A 15,817-nucleotide genomic window follows, 5' to 3' on the forward strand; every position below is an offset into this window, starting at 1 on the left:
GCTGGATGTTTTTATCCAAAACTGTTTCGTGTAAGTATTTGGAAGTTTAAAAGAATTCTCACTGGAAGACAACCAGATACAGCAGGCACCCAACCTAACCTAGGTTAGGAGCATCCTCACAGACTTGCATAATCTAAGAGAAAAAAACTGCCTTATATAATCCTAAAAAAAATATCTCAACCTCATTTTTAAAAAGGATTTTTTTTTTTCCCCGAAAGCACAAAAAAATTAAATTCTTTATTTCCCTGAATGGCAAAAAGAGACTAAAGAGGATGAATACTTAGTCAAACCCCACCAACACTTAAAAGTTCGTGCTAATGTCTTTAGGCCATTCTCTCAAATAAGAAATACCCTACTGAGTCAGACCAGTGAAAACATTGAAATTCTCCAGAATAAAAGTATTACAAGTAAAATTCACTTAGCACAGATTTTCATGTTCTTCACCATTGTGGCTCAAATTGTCACCACATATCTGAAAGAGAATAGTGACGTAAGAACCTATATTATAGAAGAACCTAGTATAAACAGGGTTTACACTACACCACTGAAAAGAGTTAAGCGATGCCATGCTACCCAGAGATTTCCAGTAGCACAGATTGCTGGCTACCAGAAAAAGTAAAGCCTCAAGTTTATGCATCTCGACAAGTTCACGATTACTTAAAATAACGCTTTGGACAACCCAGGCTTGTTCCAACAACAGAACTAAGAAATGTATCAAATAAACAAATTGAATGAAAACATTCTTCTCTTTTTAAAATATTCTACTACTTTTTCCATCTAAAAAATGTTACACACCATGACTGGGAACATTGAAATTCTGAGTATAGACAAAAAATCACCAATTTCATTATATTGATTCTTCATTTGAAACCACTACAAAGGAACAGTGAAAAATACGGCTTAAATTGTATACTCATGTAAAAAATAACTTTTAAAAACTAGGTATATAGAATGCTTTCTACCAATATTATCAGTTCCTACCAATGTTTAAACCTTTTGCAAGAGTTCATTTTAAACTAAAAGAAGCGTACCATTTTCAACTCTTTTTTTTTCTGGAGGCTTCCGGAGTGATCTCGCTATGTGGTTCTCCTTGGTTTGTTCTCTAACAGAATATCGGTGACTATTTAATGCATTTACAGCGGTTGATGTTCTTCTCTTCTCTATTTTTTCATCTCTATATGAGGTACTCCTTAGGGCTATGCGTAGAGGAGCATCTACAAAGAGAATAAAGACGAGGTCCAAACTTTAAATACGTTCAAAACTGAACTCTACTTCACCAGCAGCAGTTCTGGTTGTCCATAGGGAGCCTCTCTGATGAAATAAACTCCCTAGGGAGCATCTCTGATGAAATAAACCACTAAGCTTGCAGTCCCAGCAACTTGACCACAGAAGAGTTTTTAAGCAGAAGCTCATTTAAAGTCTAAGACCTGCAATGCTTTTTGTTGTTGTTACAATCCCCAAATCTTTATTCGTCCAGAAATACTGCTGCATGGAGGAAATATGGAGAGAGAAACAGTTCAGCTCAGCAGCGATATGGTCAGATAAATTTTTCTTTAAAAGAGAAAATAAAAGAGGTCCTGTTGATTTAAATAGAGGAACCACAGCCTATTCTCAGAAGTGTGCTTTGTAACAAGCATATAGAAGCTCTGCATATCTAAGGAAGGGAAGTTTTAAAGTATATACCACTGAAATAACAGCATTTCAGCCAGGAGAGAGATGCAAGAATTCAGTATCACTACCTAAAATCCATACAATCATGAGATAGACAGGCAATTTCATCTGTGATTTCATTTACTAGTAAGTCAAGTCTTCTTGCAATATTCTTCTTGCCACTTTGAAGTATGTCATCAAGTATCAAGTATCTTCGTCAAACAGAACCAGTAGCCAAGCTGACAGAATGCTGTTTTTCATCAAGAATGTATAATTCTATCATCATAAGCATCTCAAATTGGATACTAAAGGCAACTTCTGTCCGATCTGAAGACTTGCATGTCAGTAGGTTTTTCACTTGGAAGCCTCTCTAAATAACTGTGAGCAGGAGTTGAAAATGACTGAAGACAGAAGAAAAGAGTCCAAGCTCAGCATACTTAAGAGAAGTGGAATCAAGCACTCTGGCCTGACCTACATTTCAAGTTGGAGCTATGAGGCACATTAAGACACCTCATTATGTCCCTTTCAGAAGCAAGCGGATCTCTTGAGGCTGAAGGAACCAGCGAATACCCAGCAAAACCTGAGGCTATCTGATGGCTTTCTCCCTGATCCTCCTCCCACACTGAAGCTACATTAAAACTTCAGGAAAAAAAGAGCAGGTGGTGTTCGTAACAATTTTAGTAACCAACTAGTTAACCTTCAGTCATTTACCATAGTGCTTTACATCAGCTACAATGGAAGACAGAAAAGAGACAAAGAGTCCAAGTTTCCTCCACAAGACTGTCATGAAGGTGACTTCTGTCCAGTAAGGCAACTCCCTGTTGCCTTTCTTTGGGTGCTTACTGAACTCAAAAGAGCTACAAGCTATAGGATGTTGAACGTTTCTTCCATGAAGAATTTTCCTTGAAGATATTCCTTGAGTATACAGAAGATACTCCCTGATAATATACCACGGTAATATGTACAGCTTCCCATTTTCAACAGGCCCAATTTCTCTTGCAGGAAGAAGTTGTGTATTTGAACAACAACAACAAAAAAAAGTCTATTTTTGCAGGATTTCTCACTAACAGAAATCACTTCTGCGAACCTTCACAAACATAAGTCATCAGTTCAAACAAAAAACTTTTTCCCATGGTACATGGTAGCTGAAAAATAAGATTATGGTACCTTATAATCTGTTTGGGAACAACACAATCCTAGCAAACTTTCTGAAAGGCAAAAGGTTTGTGGCAGTACACACAGACAAGACACATAAACAAGCCAGGGAAGCATTCCTGACTATCTACCATTCTGCCTGCTTTAAGTTCCAAAAATATTTATACAACAGCATCTCAGGGAACTTAAAAAAAAAAAATAATTCAGACTAGGAAAAAATAAATAAAAAAATCAGACTAGGACCTTCATTTAGGCCTCCTCATTTTCCTTTCTCCCAAGAGCTAAACTCAATTTCATAAATTAACATCAGAAAAATTCTGCAGCCACCTTGATCCCACGAAAAGCCTTCCTGTGGGCTGAGATCTACATACAAACACTCATGAGGGAACAAAAGAGCATTGTGTTTTCTAGCTTTGTAAGAGTAAAAATTGAATAAGATTTTTGCCGAGACTATTGCATCTTTTAACACACATAGGTCAATGCATTCCTGTAATATTTTTCAGCTACCATGAACACTCTTTTGGAGTAGTCCAAAGGTACCCTATCATATGTCAGATGTATTTTTCTTCAAAAATAGTTATCAACATGTTAATTTTGAAATATTTTTTGTTCTATCAATAGAAAAGCGTAGAGGGTCTAAGACTGCTGAGTACTCTGAAATCCACTTCAGGAGTTGTGACTGAAATTGACAAGAAGGTGAGATTAAAAATATGAAAAGTCATCCTAAACTTTTGGGAATGTAAAGATTAAACTTGTGTTATGAAGACCCAAACTTGTAAACTTTCTGATTGCAGTATGTTAAGTCATCCCAAAACAACATTTTCAAGTATACTTCTGTGAAGCAGGCCAATTTTTAAATTGGCCACCAAAAAAATGAAAAGCAATTACTTACCGTAACAACCACAACTAAGAACTTGCATTTACGAACATGCTATTAAAGCCCACACATTCAACAACCTCAGGCTTTGTTTTAGCACTGACAGCAGCATGCCATATGCTTTTATGCTCCTCCCTCTCTGAGTCTCTCCTAAAAGGCTTCCTACTCTCCTGTCTCCTCCCCATCACAGGAATTCCTCATGTGCAATTTCAAGAAAAGCCAACAGAGAACAGCAAAACCACCGCATTTGCACACACACCTTGTAGTTCTGTTGCTGCTAACTTCTCCGTCAAGCACTCGTCCCTGTAATCAGTCAGCTGAAACTACCAAGAAACAACTCATGTCTATACTGTAAGTCTGTAGTAAAAGCAGAACAATGCTCATAAAGACCCTAGTAGGTGCTCCAGTGACCATGCATTTCCTAAAGCTGCCTGTGTAGCTCTGATCAAGACACCTGCACTTTATCCTTAGACAGGACACAGGTATGTATCATCTAACCTACAACTTCCACACATTCCTGATAATGCTCAACTTGATCAAAATCAAAGTAAATATTCACAGAATGTTTGGGTTTGGAAGGGACCTTGACAGATCATCTAGTCCAGTCCCCTGCCGGAGCAGGAACGCCGAGATCAGGTCACACAGGAACATGTGCAGGCAGCCTGTCCCAGTGCTCTGTCACCCTCAATGTGAAAAAGTTTTGTCTCATATTTAAGTGGAACCTCCAATGTTCCAGCTTGCACCCATTGCCCCACTGTATCATTGGATGTCACTGAGAAGAGCCTGCCTCCATCCTCCTGACACTCACCCTTTACATATTTATAAACATTAATGAGGTCACCCCCCAGTTTCCCCTTCTCCAAGCTAAAGAGACCCAGCTCCCTCAGCCTCTCCCCATAAGGGAGAGGTTTCACTCCCTTAATCATCCTCGTGGCTCTGCGCTGGGCTCTCTCAAGCAGTTCCCTGTCCTTGAACTGAGGGGCCCAGAACTGGGCGCAGTATTCTGAATGTGGTCTCCCCAGGGCAGAGTAGAGGGGGAGGAGAACCTCTCGCCCTACTAACCACAGCCCTTCTGATACACCCCAGAATGCCACCGGCCTTCTTGGCCACAGGGGCACGGTGCTGGCTCGTGGTCATGTCCACCAGGAGCCCCAGGTCCCTCTTCCCTTCATTGCTCTCCAGCAGGGCAGTCCCCAGCTTATACTGGTGTCTGGGGTTGTTCTTGACAGGACTCTACACTTGCCCTCATTCTATTTCATGAAGTCTCTCCCTGCCCAACTCTCTCCAGCTTGTTGAGGTCCCGCATGATGGCAGTGGTACCCTTAAATCCCTCCATGATTCCAAATACTCATAGTTATTAGAATTATATGATTCTCTACAAATAGAGCACAACAGCTCCCTGACACAGAGCAAGGGTACTGAATAGCTGAACGCTTCTTGAACCATGACACTGGAATGGAACACCAGCAGGTGAATTTCTAGTTCAGATGAACCTAAATAACAGTAACAGGAGACAAATTCATTAAAAGAAAAACAAAAACAAACAACAGACAGGCTTGCTTGTAACTGCTCACAGCCTTCTTCCAGCAGATTCTTTCAGGCCTTTATCCTGCAGACTTGGCTTTCCAAAGCCTGTGAGAAATACCCTCCTTCATGTGAGGAACTGATCTGGAAGCAGTGAAGTATCTCAGACCTGTATTTGTTTTAATTTCTAAGAAATGAAATCTTCTCAGCCATGCAGAAGCCATGAAGACTAACCAGGTAAAGCCTTAAGAGGGACTTAGATTTGAACATGTTACACGTCAGTTAACAAGCAATGCAACAACCTTCACATCTAACAGATCATGTCAGATGTTGGTTTAGGAAGAACATTCAACATCCACAGGAAGCAAAGAGACTGAATTCCTCAAGTGTTGTCTGTTGTACAATATTCACCATACACAGCTGTGAAATCATTTGCTGAGAACATCCACTCATGTTTCCAATAACAAAGACCACTTATCTTGACTTACAGCTAAAGAATTTGACACAGCCATCCTCCACAAACTCCATGCTGTATCTTGAGATAAGCCACAAAACTGACTGGTGATTCTGCAGAAATCAGGGTTAACAAAGCTCCTCACCATCTCCGACAGTGACAACCCCTATGTTTGTAGGGCACCCATGTATCTTCTTCCTACTAGCAAAGGGGTACTCACCACCAAAGGATCACCTTGAAAACCACTCTGCTCTGCGACAGTGGTCCACAATAACAGCTATACAGTTGTCACCACAACCGGATGCCTTAGATAAATTTAATCTTTTAAGTTTAAGCAAAGCAAGTTTGCCATCCTGTTCCTTCTGCATGCATAGTTAGGATCTCATCATTATCATGAGTGAAGACAAGACCCTTCTTTCTTCATACATATTCCTAATGTTAAGACACTCATCCAATTAACATGACACATTAACTGAGTAGGTGAGTTTTTTGTTTTTTTTAAAACAACTGGACCACGTACAAAAATTTAAACTCACTGACAAAATTCATGCTTCTTTTTTTTCCCTACAACTATTTTTCACAGACTCAGCTGAGCACAAGTTTTCTATGGTCTTTAAAATACTGATAGCTGGTTCTCTGCTTTCTTTTGTGCCTCACTGCAAGACGAACAGCAGGGCCAGCACTGGTAGCAACATACCAGACTAGACACACGCATACCAAAAACGCAGCTCAGTGTGGCAAGGAGTTTTTGAGCACTCAAAAGCAGTTCTAACTTCAAAGCAAGACACCTCAACAGAGCTGTCTTAGGAGTGTAAGGGTATCTATCAGCTGATGAAGTCCCTGCCAGTACAACAGTTATGCTCAGACCAGTACTAAGTAGTTATTAAGAGTATTATGAGTACACCAGCCACCTCAGTGAAGGTTTTGGTGGGATTTTCTTGCATATACACTCAAACTGTGCTACTTGTTTACATCTGACAAGGTTAGAATTTACCTGCAGATCTTCAGGACGCATAAAGTATGAAGCCTCGCCAAGGTCTGAGGTAAAGTGTATCAACAGTTCAAGCACTGAAGTTTGCCACAAGTTGACTTTAAGACTTCAAGAGAAGTTGTTCAGCTCACTCCCTGGCACAAGGGCATGAACTGAATTCTGTTGGATGTCCAAATACCTTTGAGAGGCCTCAGTCAGGACACAACAGACACTAAAACCTTGTGCAGGTATTTCACATACAATAGGATGGCCAGAGATACCTGAAGCAAGCTGACATCTTCACATGAAGAAATTTATATAAAATGTTTGTAGAGCACGACTCATGGTAGAAAAGGATGTATTTTATCATAGTAAAATATAAGCGATTGTGCAGAGAAATAGCTGTGACCACAAAGAGAAAGCAAAACCTACTTTATGTTAAAGTATCTGAATATGGAATGTGGTTCTATTCTTTTCTTTCACTACAGCAATCACCAAGTAACTCCAAAGTTTTTTCTCCTGTTAAACAGAAGGGCTGTTATATGGCTCTAGATTGCAACCTAAGAGTTTAGGGTACAAATGCCCACAACTCCTATAGTCCAGGGAAACGTGAAATCAACAGCCTTGTTCTCTACAGAAGACAGTTCTTTCCTGAAAGGCCAAATAGCAACAATCCTCACACAGATAAGTATTATAGCACTGGGCTAGGAAAAAAGTTCTTTCATGACAATGGTAATATCTCCTGATAAATTAAAAAGAGGTATTGCCTGAATGTGCCAGTAGCCATTCAAGTCTGCTTTGTTTTGTTCAGACAAGTTAAGGAAAAACTAAAATACCAACTAGGCAATGGTAGGTCATTCCCCTCTATTCATAGAAAAGGAGTTGAACTCAGTGTGGGTCCCCCTTCCAACTCAGCATATTCTATGATTCTATGAAAACTGACTACAGGATTTAGAGAGGTATCTGTCGAATTTGTCACTGCCAAGGCAAGTTCCTTCTCAGGGAGAAGACTGCATGAATCACATCAACATTAAATTTTCTAGCTCACTTAAATTTTGAAGCCAATGGCAAGTGGCATGATTTATAACAGTTCAAACACTGAAATTTCAGTCTCTACTTTTGTGCAAAATACTTTTATTTGCTCTTCATGCATCTGAAAGCATGGTCAATGAAGACCGCTTACATCCATCTTCTTTTCAATGTGTCAGAATTCTAATTTCAAGCACTACAACAAGTTTTTCCAACTGTTCTGAATATTGCATCATTTCCTAGAACTCCAGGACCAGGAAAAGTAAGTATTTTTCCATTAACTTCCAACCTTTTGTTTATTTTTATATAGTATGTAGCAAAAACAGTAAACATTCCTAGAACTCCAAAATGAAACTTCAGAAGGATCAAGGATTAAAACACAATAAAGCTTCTGAAGCAGGAGTATCTAAAGCAAGCTTCTGGAATAACAAAACTAATTTCTAAAGTCTTGTCTGCTAGAAGTTGCCACCTTTTCTTAATCTAATAAAGCAAAGTACTATGAAAAGGACATTTTTACCAAAAGGTAAAATATTTTTTTAAATATGTACATTTTGAATAGGAGAATTTGTTGTAATGCTCACAAAAGGATCATAAAGATGATAAAGTAAACCCACGGTGTACCATACCTAATTATGCATTGGAAAGTCCGCACTCTCACTAAGCAATACATCCCGAAACATATTTTTAAAAAGGTCTTGCTTAGCAGCCTGTCTTCCTGTTCAGGCATTTACGAACAGAAAAGAGGCTTGCAAGAAGACAAGAGAACAGAGTAGAAAACAGCAATATGACTCCATAAATCCCATTAACCCCACTTCAGAATTTTTGGTACCAGCAAAGGAAGAACATTAAGAATTAAAAATTCGAGCTAAAAAAACACACCACTTAATAATCGGACACGTTATGACATAAGTGATGTAAAATTACACTCCTTATTGAGGAAAACCAGTAGCTCCACAACAGAAGCCTCTGATGGTGACTGTGAAAACTCCACTGCCCAACTTCCACCACAGTGCTGATTCACAGCCAACAGCGGTCAGCACAGCCGAGGGGCTACTTGCAGGAATATGCTATGAACCACACATACCCACTCCCAAATGAAGAAAGGGGTGGAGATTTAATATAAGGAAGTATTATTAGATCTTAATACCAAAAAAATTACCCACCAGTGCAGCCAAGATGGCGGCATCAAACCAACAGTATATACCTGGGGAAAGGGAATAACAAGAGGGTCAAGTCACTACTCAGTTCCCTCAAACCAATCACAGGAAAACAATTTTTCAAACTGAAATAATTTTACAGCTCCTCAAAAAGTAGAATAGCAGTCTGCTATGAAAAAACACTTGAAATGCATTTCTCTGGAGGTGCTCATGGCCAGGCTGGATGGGGCCTGGGCAAACCTGATCTAATGGGTAGCATCCCTGCCCATGGTTTGGGGGTTGGAGTTAGATGACCTCTAAGGTCCCTTCCGACCCAAGCCATTCTATGGTTTTATGCAAGAAGCCTACTCTAATTGCTCTGCAGTGGTAGCAGCCACACTTTGTAAACCATTTGTCCCAGGTCCCTTTCTCTAGGCAGTAATTCAGTTTCATATAAGCTGCAGAGTATAATAAACACATATAAAAACAATTATATAAACAAGTACAAAAACACTTAAAGAAAAGGTGCCTCTAATTAATTAAATCTTATGCCTTTGTGTTATTTCAAGTTACAGAAGCATCTGGGGCATAGAAGTTCACATTTAGTAGCAGTAAGTTAAGTTACACTATCTTGTTAAGAACAGGAAGTAGCATCTCCAGTGAGAAGTATTTGCCAGACACATTATGAAAAGCAGACATGAAGCAAAGTAAAGCACTTTACAGTCTGCTATCGTACACTGGTAACTCAGTCACTAGCTTGCAAGATTTTGAAATTCTTAACTATACAGAATACTAATGAAAGATCAAGTGCAAAGATGATTGATAAGTACCAGGGAATTCAGCAAAGACAAAGATGGATTCTATAAAACTGTCTCAGTCAGAACACAAGACAGATAATCCTCATGGGCCTGCAGTACAAAGAGAAAGCAGCCCACAAGAACAAAGTCTGGACACATCGTCAACGCCACCACTGCAGTTCCCAGGTACACCCACATTGTCACTGAAGCATTCGAGACACCAGGATCAAAGTGCTTCAGAGAATGAAACTGAAGCAGAAGTTAAAGTAAATCTAAAAACTGCAAAACAGTTATCAGTTATAACTGAAGAATTCTGATTTCCACCCCCTCCCCCCCAAGGTTTTTCCCTTTCCACTGTCAGTTGCATGTGGATCTTTCAAGCACAGCTCTAACAACTGCACTTGTTAAAGACTGGCTTTTTTTCCCCATAGGTCCAGCAGAGACAGGGATTAGATTCCTACACTAGTATACTATATTCTTGAAGTTAGCTTGTGAAATGTGAAGACCAAGTAAGAAATAGAGAGAGAGATGGAATTATCCAGGCTGTTGCCTTAGTACAGAAAAGGATAAAAGAAGTCTTACAATAACACTAGTTAGGCATTTGTCAAAAATGGAAGGAAGAAAAAGATGAGGAACTCCATGGATTGTAGTTCTGAAGAAGAAACAGAGGCTTAACACTTGAATAAGCTTTTACAAAGAAATAAGAGAAGCTATATAGTCACTTCATTATAGTACATGACCCATATTTCTAGATGAGGGAATTTGTTCAGTTTATCTTCATTAAAACATGATGTTTACAGGTATCATTATACTTCTCCACAAAGAAATACATAAGAGGGAGCTGTAAGGAGGCTCCTTTGGCCTGAAAGAAAATCAATTTCTGTTCTTTTCTGCTTCCCCTCCCTGTTGCTGCTGTTAAAAGTAAAAATAAATAAGTAAAAAAGGAAAAGAAAAGGAAGAGATCAGCGAGATACTTACACAATGAACCAGTTGAGGTCCGTCCTCTTTTTGACCTTTCTTGATTAGCTTTTTCAGAAGCCAAAGAAGCTCTGGTTTGAATATGTCTTTTTACCGGGTTCTGCTGGGATTCTGCTTTCTCCACTCCATGAAAGTATTTCATATGATAATGCAATAACTTCGCTTTGCGGAAGGATTTTGAACAGTCCACAAACTTGCATTTAAACTTGTGATCTTGATCAACAGTTGCATTTTTTTTTGGTGCAAGAAAATCTGCTCTCCTAAAAGGTTTTGTTACTGTAAGAACAAAACAGATAAATTCCCCCATGCACTTGCTATATTTACCAAAAGGCTTCCAAAATTAAAAAAATGGGCATGCATTCAAAACGTGTTAGCTAAGAAATGCTAAAAAAAACAAAAACAAAACCAAAAACTTTAATGTTGTATCTGCTGTTAAGATCAATAGCTTTTAAGGGAAAACTCTGCCCTACTGTGCTCCTAAAATCATTTGTCACAATGTTCGTGTTTTTATGAATGACTTACTGTCTAGATATTTTGCTTCTATGAGTCCTTTGCCCAACAGCTAGTATCACTGTATATAGTGCTACTCTAGATATAAGACAATTATAATCTTCAGTATTCCAACTAAAACATACACTTTGTTCTATCAAGTATATTATTTACTTGTTTGTAACTGTTCACATCTTTGGTGCAATCACTTTCCAAGGAAAACACTTCTGCTCAACTACTTTCCTATCTTTCTGGATGCCTTGCCTGACCACCGAAGTCTGATTACTTTCAACAACAAAGGAACAATAAACAGTATGTCAGAACATTTTTCTGAACACCTCCTAGAAGCTACAGTTAACTGGTTTCTCAAAAAAAAAAAAAAAAAAAAAAAAAAGGCAAGTCTTCCAACTCAAGAAAGTTTTAAGCATTTGCTTAACAAAGCATTACTGTGCAACCTGGGTATACCTCCATTTAACCTGTTAAGTTCTTGCTCCTTCTCCCAGGACTTTAGAAACTTTATGTTTTTGCTATGAAACGCATAAATGTTGTGAACTAACAGTAAATCGGACTACTGTCACTAGTCCCTGCATCTGATAAAACAGGAGAGGCAGCAAATAGGAAACAGATACAAGAGATCAGGGCAATTATCCATCACTAGCATACATACAGCATCAAATAACCACCAGAGGACAAAGTAATCGTATGAAAGGAGGTATCGTTTTTACAAAACAGTTTCCAAATATAAATTTTCCATTTGTTTTGCCAGCACTAAAACATTATTTCCCTATTTATGAGTATTCTCAAACTCAGGGAGTTAAGAAGGAAGAAGCATTTAAAGACAACACCTAGACCCAGCAACAGTGATACAACCCAAAAGTTTTCATTAACATGTTGTGTACCACGGCATTACATTGAAAATAGTTGGAAAGAGAGCACAAAGGACCCAGAAACATTACAAACATGAACAAGAGCAGTTACAGATTTTTACAAGCACACGTACACAGGAACAGATTGAATGGGAGAGTTATAGATAGCATCAACACAATTTGATGCAAGACAGCACAGATCGTTCAGAAATGTTTAGCATGTAGCAACAAAAATGGTGAATTCCAGTGAATTGCATATTTAAAGGACATGTAAGAAGCACCCTAGAAAGCTATCTGAAGTGTAATCAATTTAAATACGTCATGGGAAAAAAATAACTTGAAGTTATTCATGGAGGAAGAACAGGGAACAGTACTACGGAGACTGGTATAGGTAGAAAGATTAACAGACTCGTATATGCACATGAGATTGATTAAAAGAAAGAAGAAAATGGTAGAAACGAAGACATAGCTTTTAGGTGTTTCACAAGGAGAACGGGAAAGACATTTTGGTGTAGTTGTATTAAAAACATCCTGACAGGGAAACTGCTTCAAGCAATGAGGGTAGTAAGGTTGCAACAAACCTGAACAACTGGATCATGCTACCAGAATGACAAAGCTTGCCAATACCAAAATCTAAATAGACTGTGCACCTTTAGAAGCTGCATTCTTAAGGAATGAAAATTATTTTGGGACTGATTAATGAAATGGCTGGTGGATTTAGTGAAAGCAAGTGCAGACAGGTTCTCTTGACTGTAAGGCTAAAAACCAGCATTCAGGACAACGAAAGATAACTTGCTTCAACTTAATTAGCATTAAGATGGGGAAACTTTAACTACAGCAGGAAGGGGCAAATGGGCCCAAAGATTTATTTAACAAGTATTATGAAGATGACAAGGGAAGCTGTTATACCATCATACAGCTGTCACGATGAGGCCCTGTCAGGAGCTCTGTACCCAAGCTTGGAGCACTTTCCTTCCATTGGGATGGACAAATTCTTGAGCAGACACAGGGAACAGCTTCTAAATGATCAGCTAAAAGTTAGAAGAGGAGCACAGGATCGTGTCAGCTGAAGTTTAGCAACAAGGAGGTAACAAAGACATGGGGTAGGGGGAAGGAAAGAAGAAAAAAAAAAAAAAAAAACTTACTGCAATGTGCAAAAGGAATCTACTCTGAGAAATGAAAACCACGGACAATCACACAAAGTTCAGAACAAAGCTTATATTAGTAGCATTGCCACCATATTTGGGGGCATCTTTCTTCTTTGCAAGACTATAGAACTCCCTGCTGCCAGGAAACTGTACAAAACTGAGGCTCAGCTCTGCCACTCAGGAGAATCCTTAAGGAGGCTGTACTCCCAGCTAAGCATCAGCTGAAGCTTCTTCATCACACCAATATATAAAGGGGGGTTATTTTCATTCTTACATAATTTTTGCTCATTAAACGTAGCACTAAAATTGGTTTCTATTGAAAGAAGGCCAGTTTTGCATTGTTAGCATCAAATTTTCAGGCACTTGCCTTCCCAGAGGACGTTGGTTAGTAAGGTGAACATACCATGTTTCCTCTGACTACAAAGAAATCTTAATGATAAACCTCCCACGCGCTGTTTCTTCTGTGCTTTTAAACAAAGTTAAAAATCTTTACCTGGTACTCAATTAAACACTACACTATTAACCACACAAACTCAAGGTCAAACAAACAACAGTGTCTCCTTTAACTTTCACTGCACAGACAAAAACATCTTTTCAGCATTCAGCTCAGCAGCCTACCTCACTTCTCAGTGCACTCTATTATCCAAAGGACACAAGCTTTAAGGCAAATTTAACAGTAAGTTTACAGTAAAATGTCACCATGTAGAAGCTTAAGTCCACAAGAGATTTCTCCCCACTACCTCCCCCCAGATTCCTTCTTTGGATTGACTCTTGATGGGATAGGAATGTGTGGCAGCAGCCCAGAATCCACATTTAAGGTCTGCCAGTCTTTGAGAATCTTCTACAAGGCAGTGGTAAGCCATCTCAAAATGCCAACAGTGCACTGAATACTTAAGAGCTTTTTCCCCTTTCAGTTAGAAGCTTGCCTTTACTGCAGTTTCTAGTCATTAGATCTTCACAAATTGCTTTTTAAAGTGATTAGATTTCTAGTCTGTCTCCCACTCTCCAAAGAAATATTAAGAGAAAAACAAATTATTCCTTCGTTTGCTGTTAAACTTAAGTCTCTTCCATCTGGTACTTTCATGATTCTTCAGTTTGTTAGTGTTACCCTTCTTGAACTGCAGATGTAAATTTTATGTATTTTGTGTTGTGATGAAAAAACTTGCCTCTGACTTTTCCAACAGTCATAAAAACATGAAGTTGGCTTATTAGGCCTACTGTTGTCGGTCAGTTCAGTGCAGTCAGCCTCAATTACACAAACCACTTGGGAGTTCCTTTAGGAATACATCTAGTCCCACAACAGTTCAGGTTTTCATCACAGCCTTACCCCTAGCCCAGCTGACACTCCTTACAGAACAGCATTAAGCACCTTCAGCACATCCAGCAACCATTCAGCTACAGAAAGCAGGAAGTTCTGTTTTGAGCCTGAAATGTTATTTGACATGGGAAGAACTACTTAAGACTATTTCATCTTACAATGTTTTTCTTATGTAAGCACTGAATTTGTAACAATAAGAATAGGGATGTCTACAATGCACAAAAAGCTTGGCAAGTGCTCAGTGTACTACTCAACATGCAAACCTCAATATGCATTCAGAGGGGGTAGCAGGTAGGTGAACTTAAACCTCTCAAAGTGCAAGTGAAGCCTTCCACATTGTTTCCAGATCACTGTGTCTAGCTGTAAGAAAGTCTAAGTTAGCAAGGTTGATGGACTTCCATTTGTACTCCATCTTTATGTTTACAATGACAACTTTTACACAACCTTGAAGGAATACCAGCCTACCTAGGTGTGCTGCAGGATATGCAGCTGTCCCCTCTATGTGGATAGAAATATTTGCTGCTTCTCCATTAACTGAAACACAATGCTAAATGTGACAAAGTTAGAAAACCACATGGTAAGTATGAGATAAATTGAATCCTTGGATGCATGTCTATGCACGTAAAGTCGTCTCAAGTTCTGGAAAACAAAAACATGATAGATCTGTGGAAAGCAAAGGGAGCTCCCCTTTAAAGTCAAATCAATTTTTGAGAGTAAAGCTACACCAACTGCTGTAGAGTGCTTTTAAGGCTGTTTTCAGATACATGAAATGGAGCATTAACTGGCTGTAAGAATTTGCCAACAGGCTCACCCCATTATTTGAAGCATGACTTGCTTTAACTAAAACCTAAATCACCAGTTGTAATCCCTAGACACTAGGGGAGCCAAAAAAAACAGCAGAACGGTGTTTTTTTTTGTTTTTTTTTTGTTTTTTTTAATTCTCTACTACATAAAATTAACTTAATGAGAATTTTGATGAAAATTAAAAAAAAAAGGAAATTAAGCTTTGACAAAATGCTGTATTGCCTTCTAGAACACATTATCTTTTAAAAGATAACAAGCATGTAAACATTGTCAATTGCATCTGCTGTGACTGCAACTACTCTAAGTCTTGAATCATCTACTGACCAGTAATCGGGCACTCTTAAATATCACTTTTGCCCTTAAAAACTGCTGATATTGAAATGTTATCAACCTTGTTCTTCTCATACATTGTGCATGTTAAAACCAGTGCTGCTGGGGTCCATCATTCACCCATACCAAAACAAAACTAACACCACACACTGAAGAAAAGGAGGGTTTTAATTTTATATTTTGTAGTATTTTCCTACAAAAAGAGGATGAGTTCCCATCAAGTGATTAGAATTGAAGCCCACAGACAAAGTTAGTACTGGGTTACAAGGTTGCACTATTCTAAGTAAAAGTT

At 38.7% G+C, this 15,817-nt stretch overlaps 1 protein-coding gene across 6 annotated transcripts in view; it reads right to left on the reverse strand.

Moving 5' to 3' along the window:
* PHF20 (PHD finger protein 20) overlaps nucleotides 1-15,817 on the reverse strand; it is a 70,410-nt gene that overhangs the window by 23,947 nt on the left and 30,646 nt on the right. For 3 of the 6 annotated variants that reach the window (XM_082773242.1, XM_082773243.1, XM_082773244.1), the window contains 2 exons: nucleotides 10,571-10,846; nucleotides 1,032-1,214 (listed from right to left, as the gene is read on the reverse strand). The exons of 1 other annotated variant lie outside the window; for it this stretch is intronic. In XM_082773242.1, coding sequence (XP_082629368.1) covers nucleotides 1,032-1,214; nucleotides 10,571-10,846 — 459 coding nt within the window. The remainder of the gene's footprint in view (nucleotides 1-1,031; nucleotides 1,215-10,570; nucleotides 10,847-15,817) is intronic. 2 more of the 6 variants (XM_082773246.1, XM_082773245.1) reach the window with 2 other exon arrangements.

Source organism: Aythya marila (genome assembly GCF_965140915.1).
Source record: "Aythya marila genome assembly, chromosome: 16".
NCBI lineage: Eukaryota > Metazoa > Chordata > Aves > Anseriformes > Anatidae > Aythya > Aythya marila.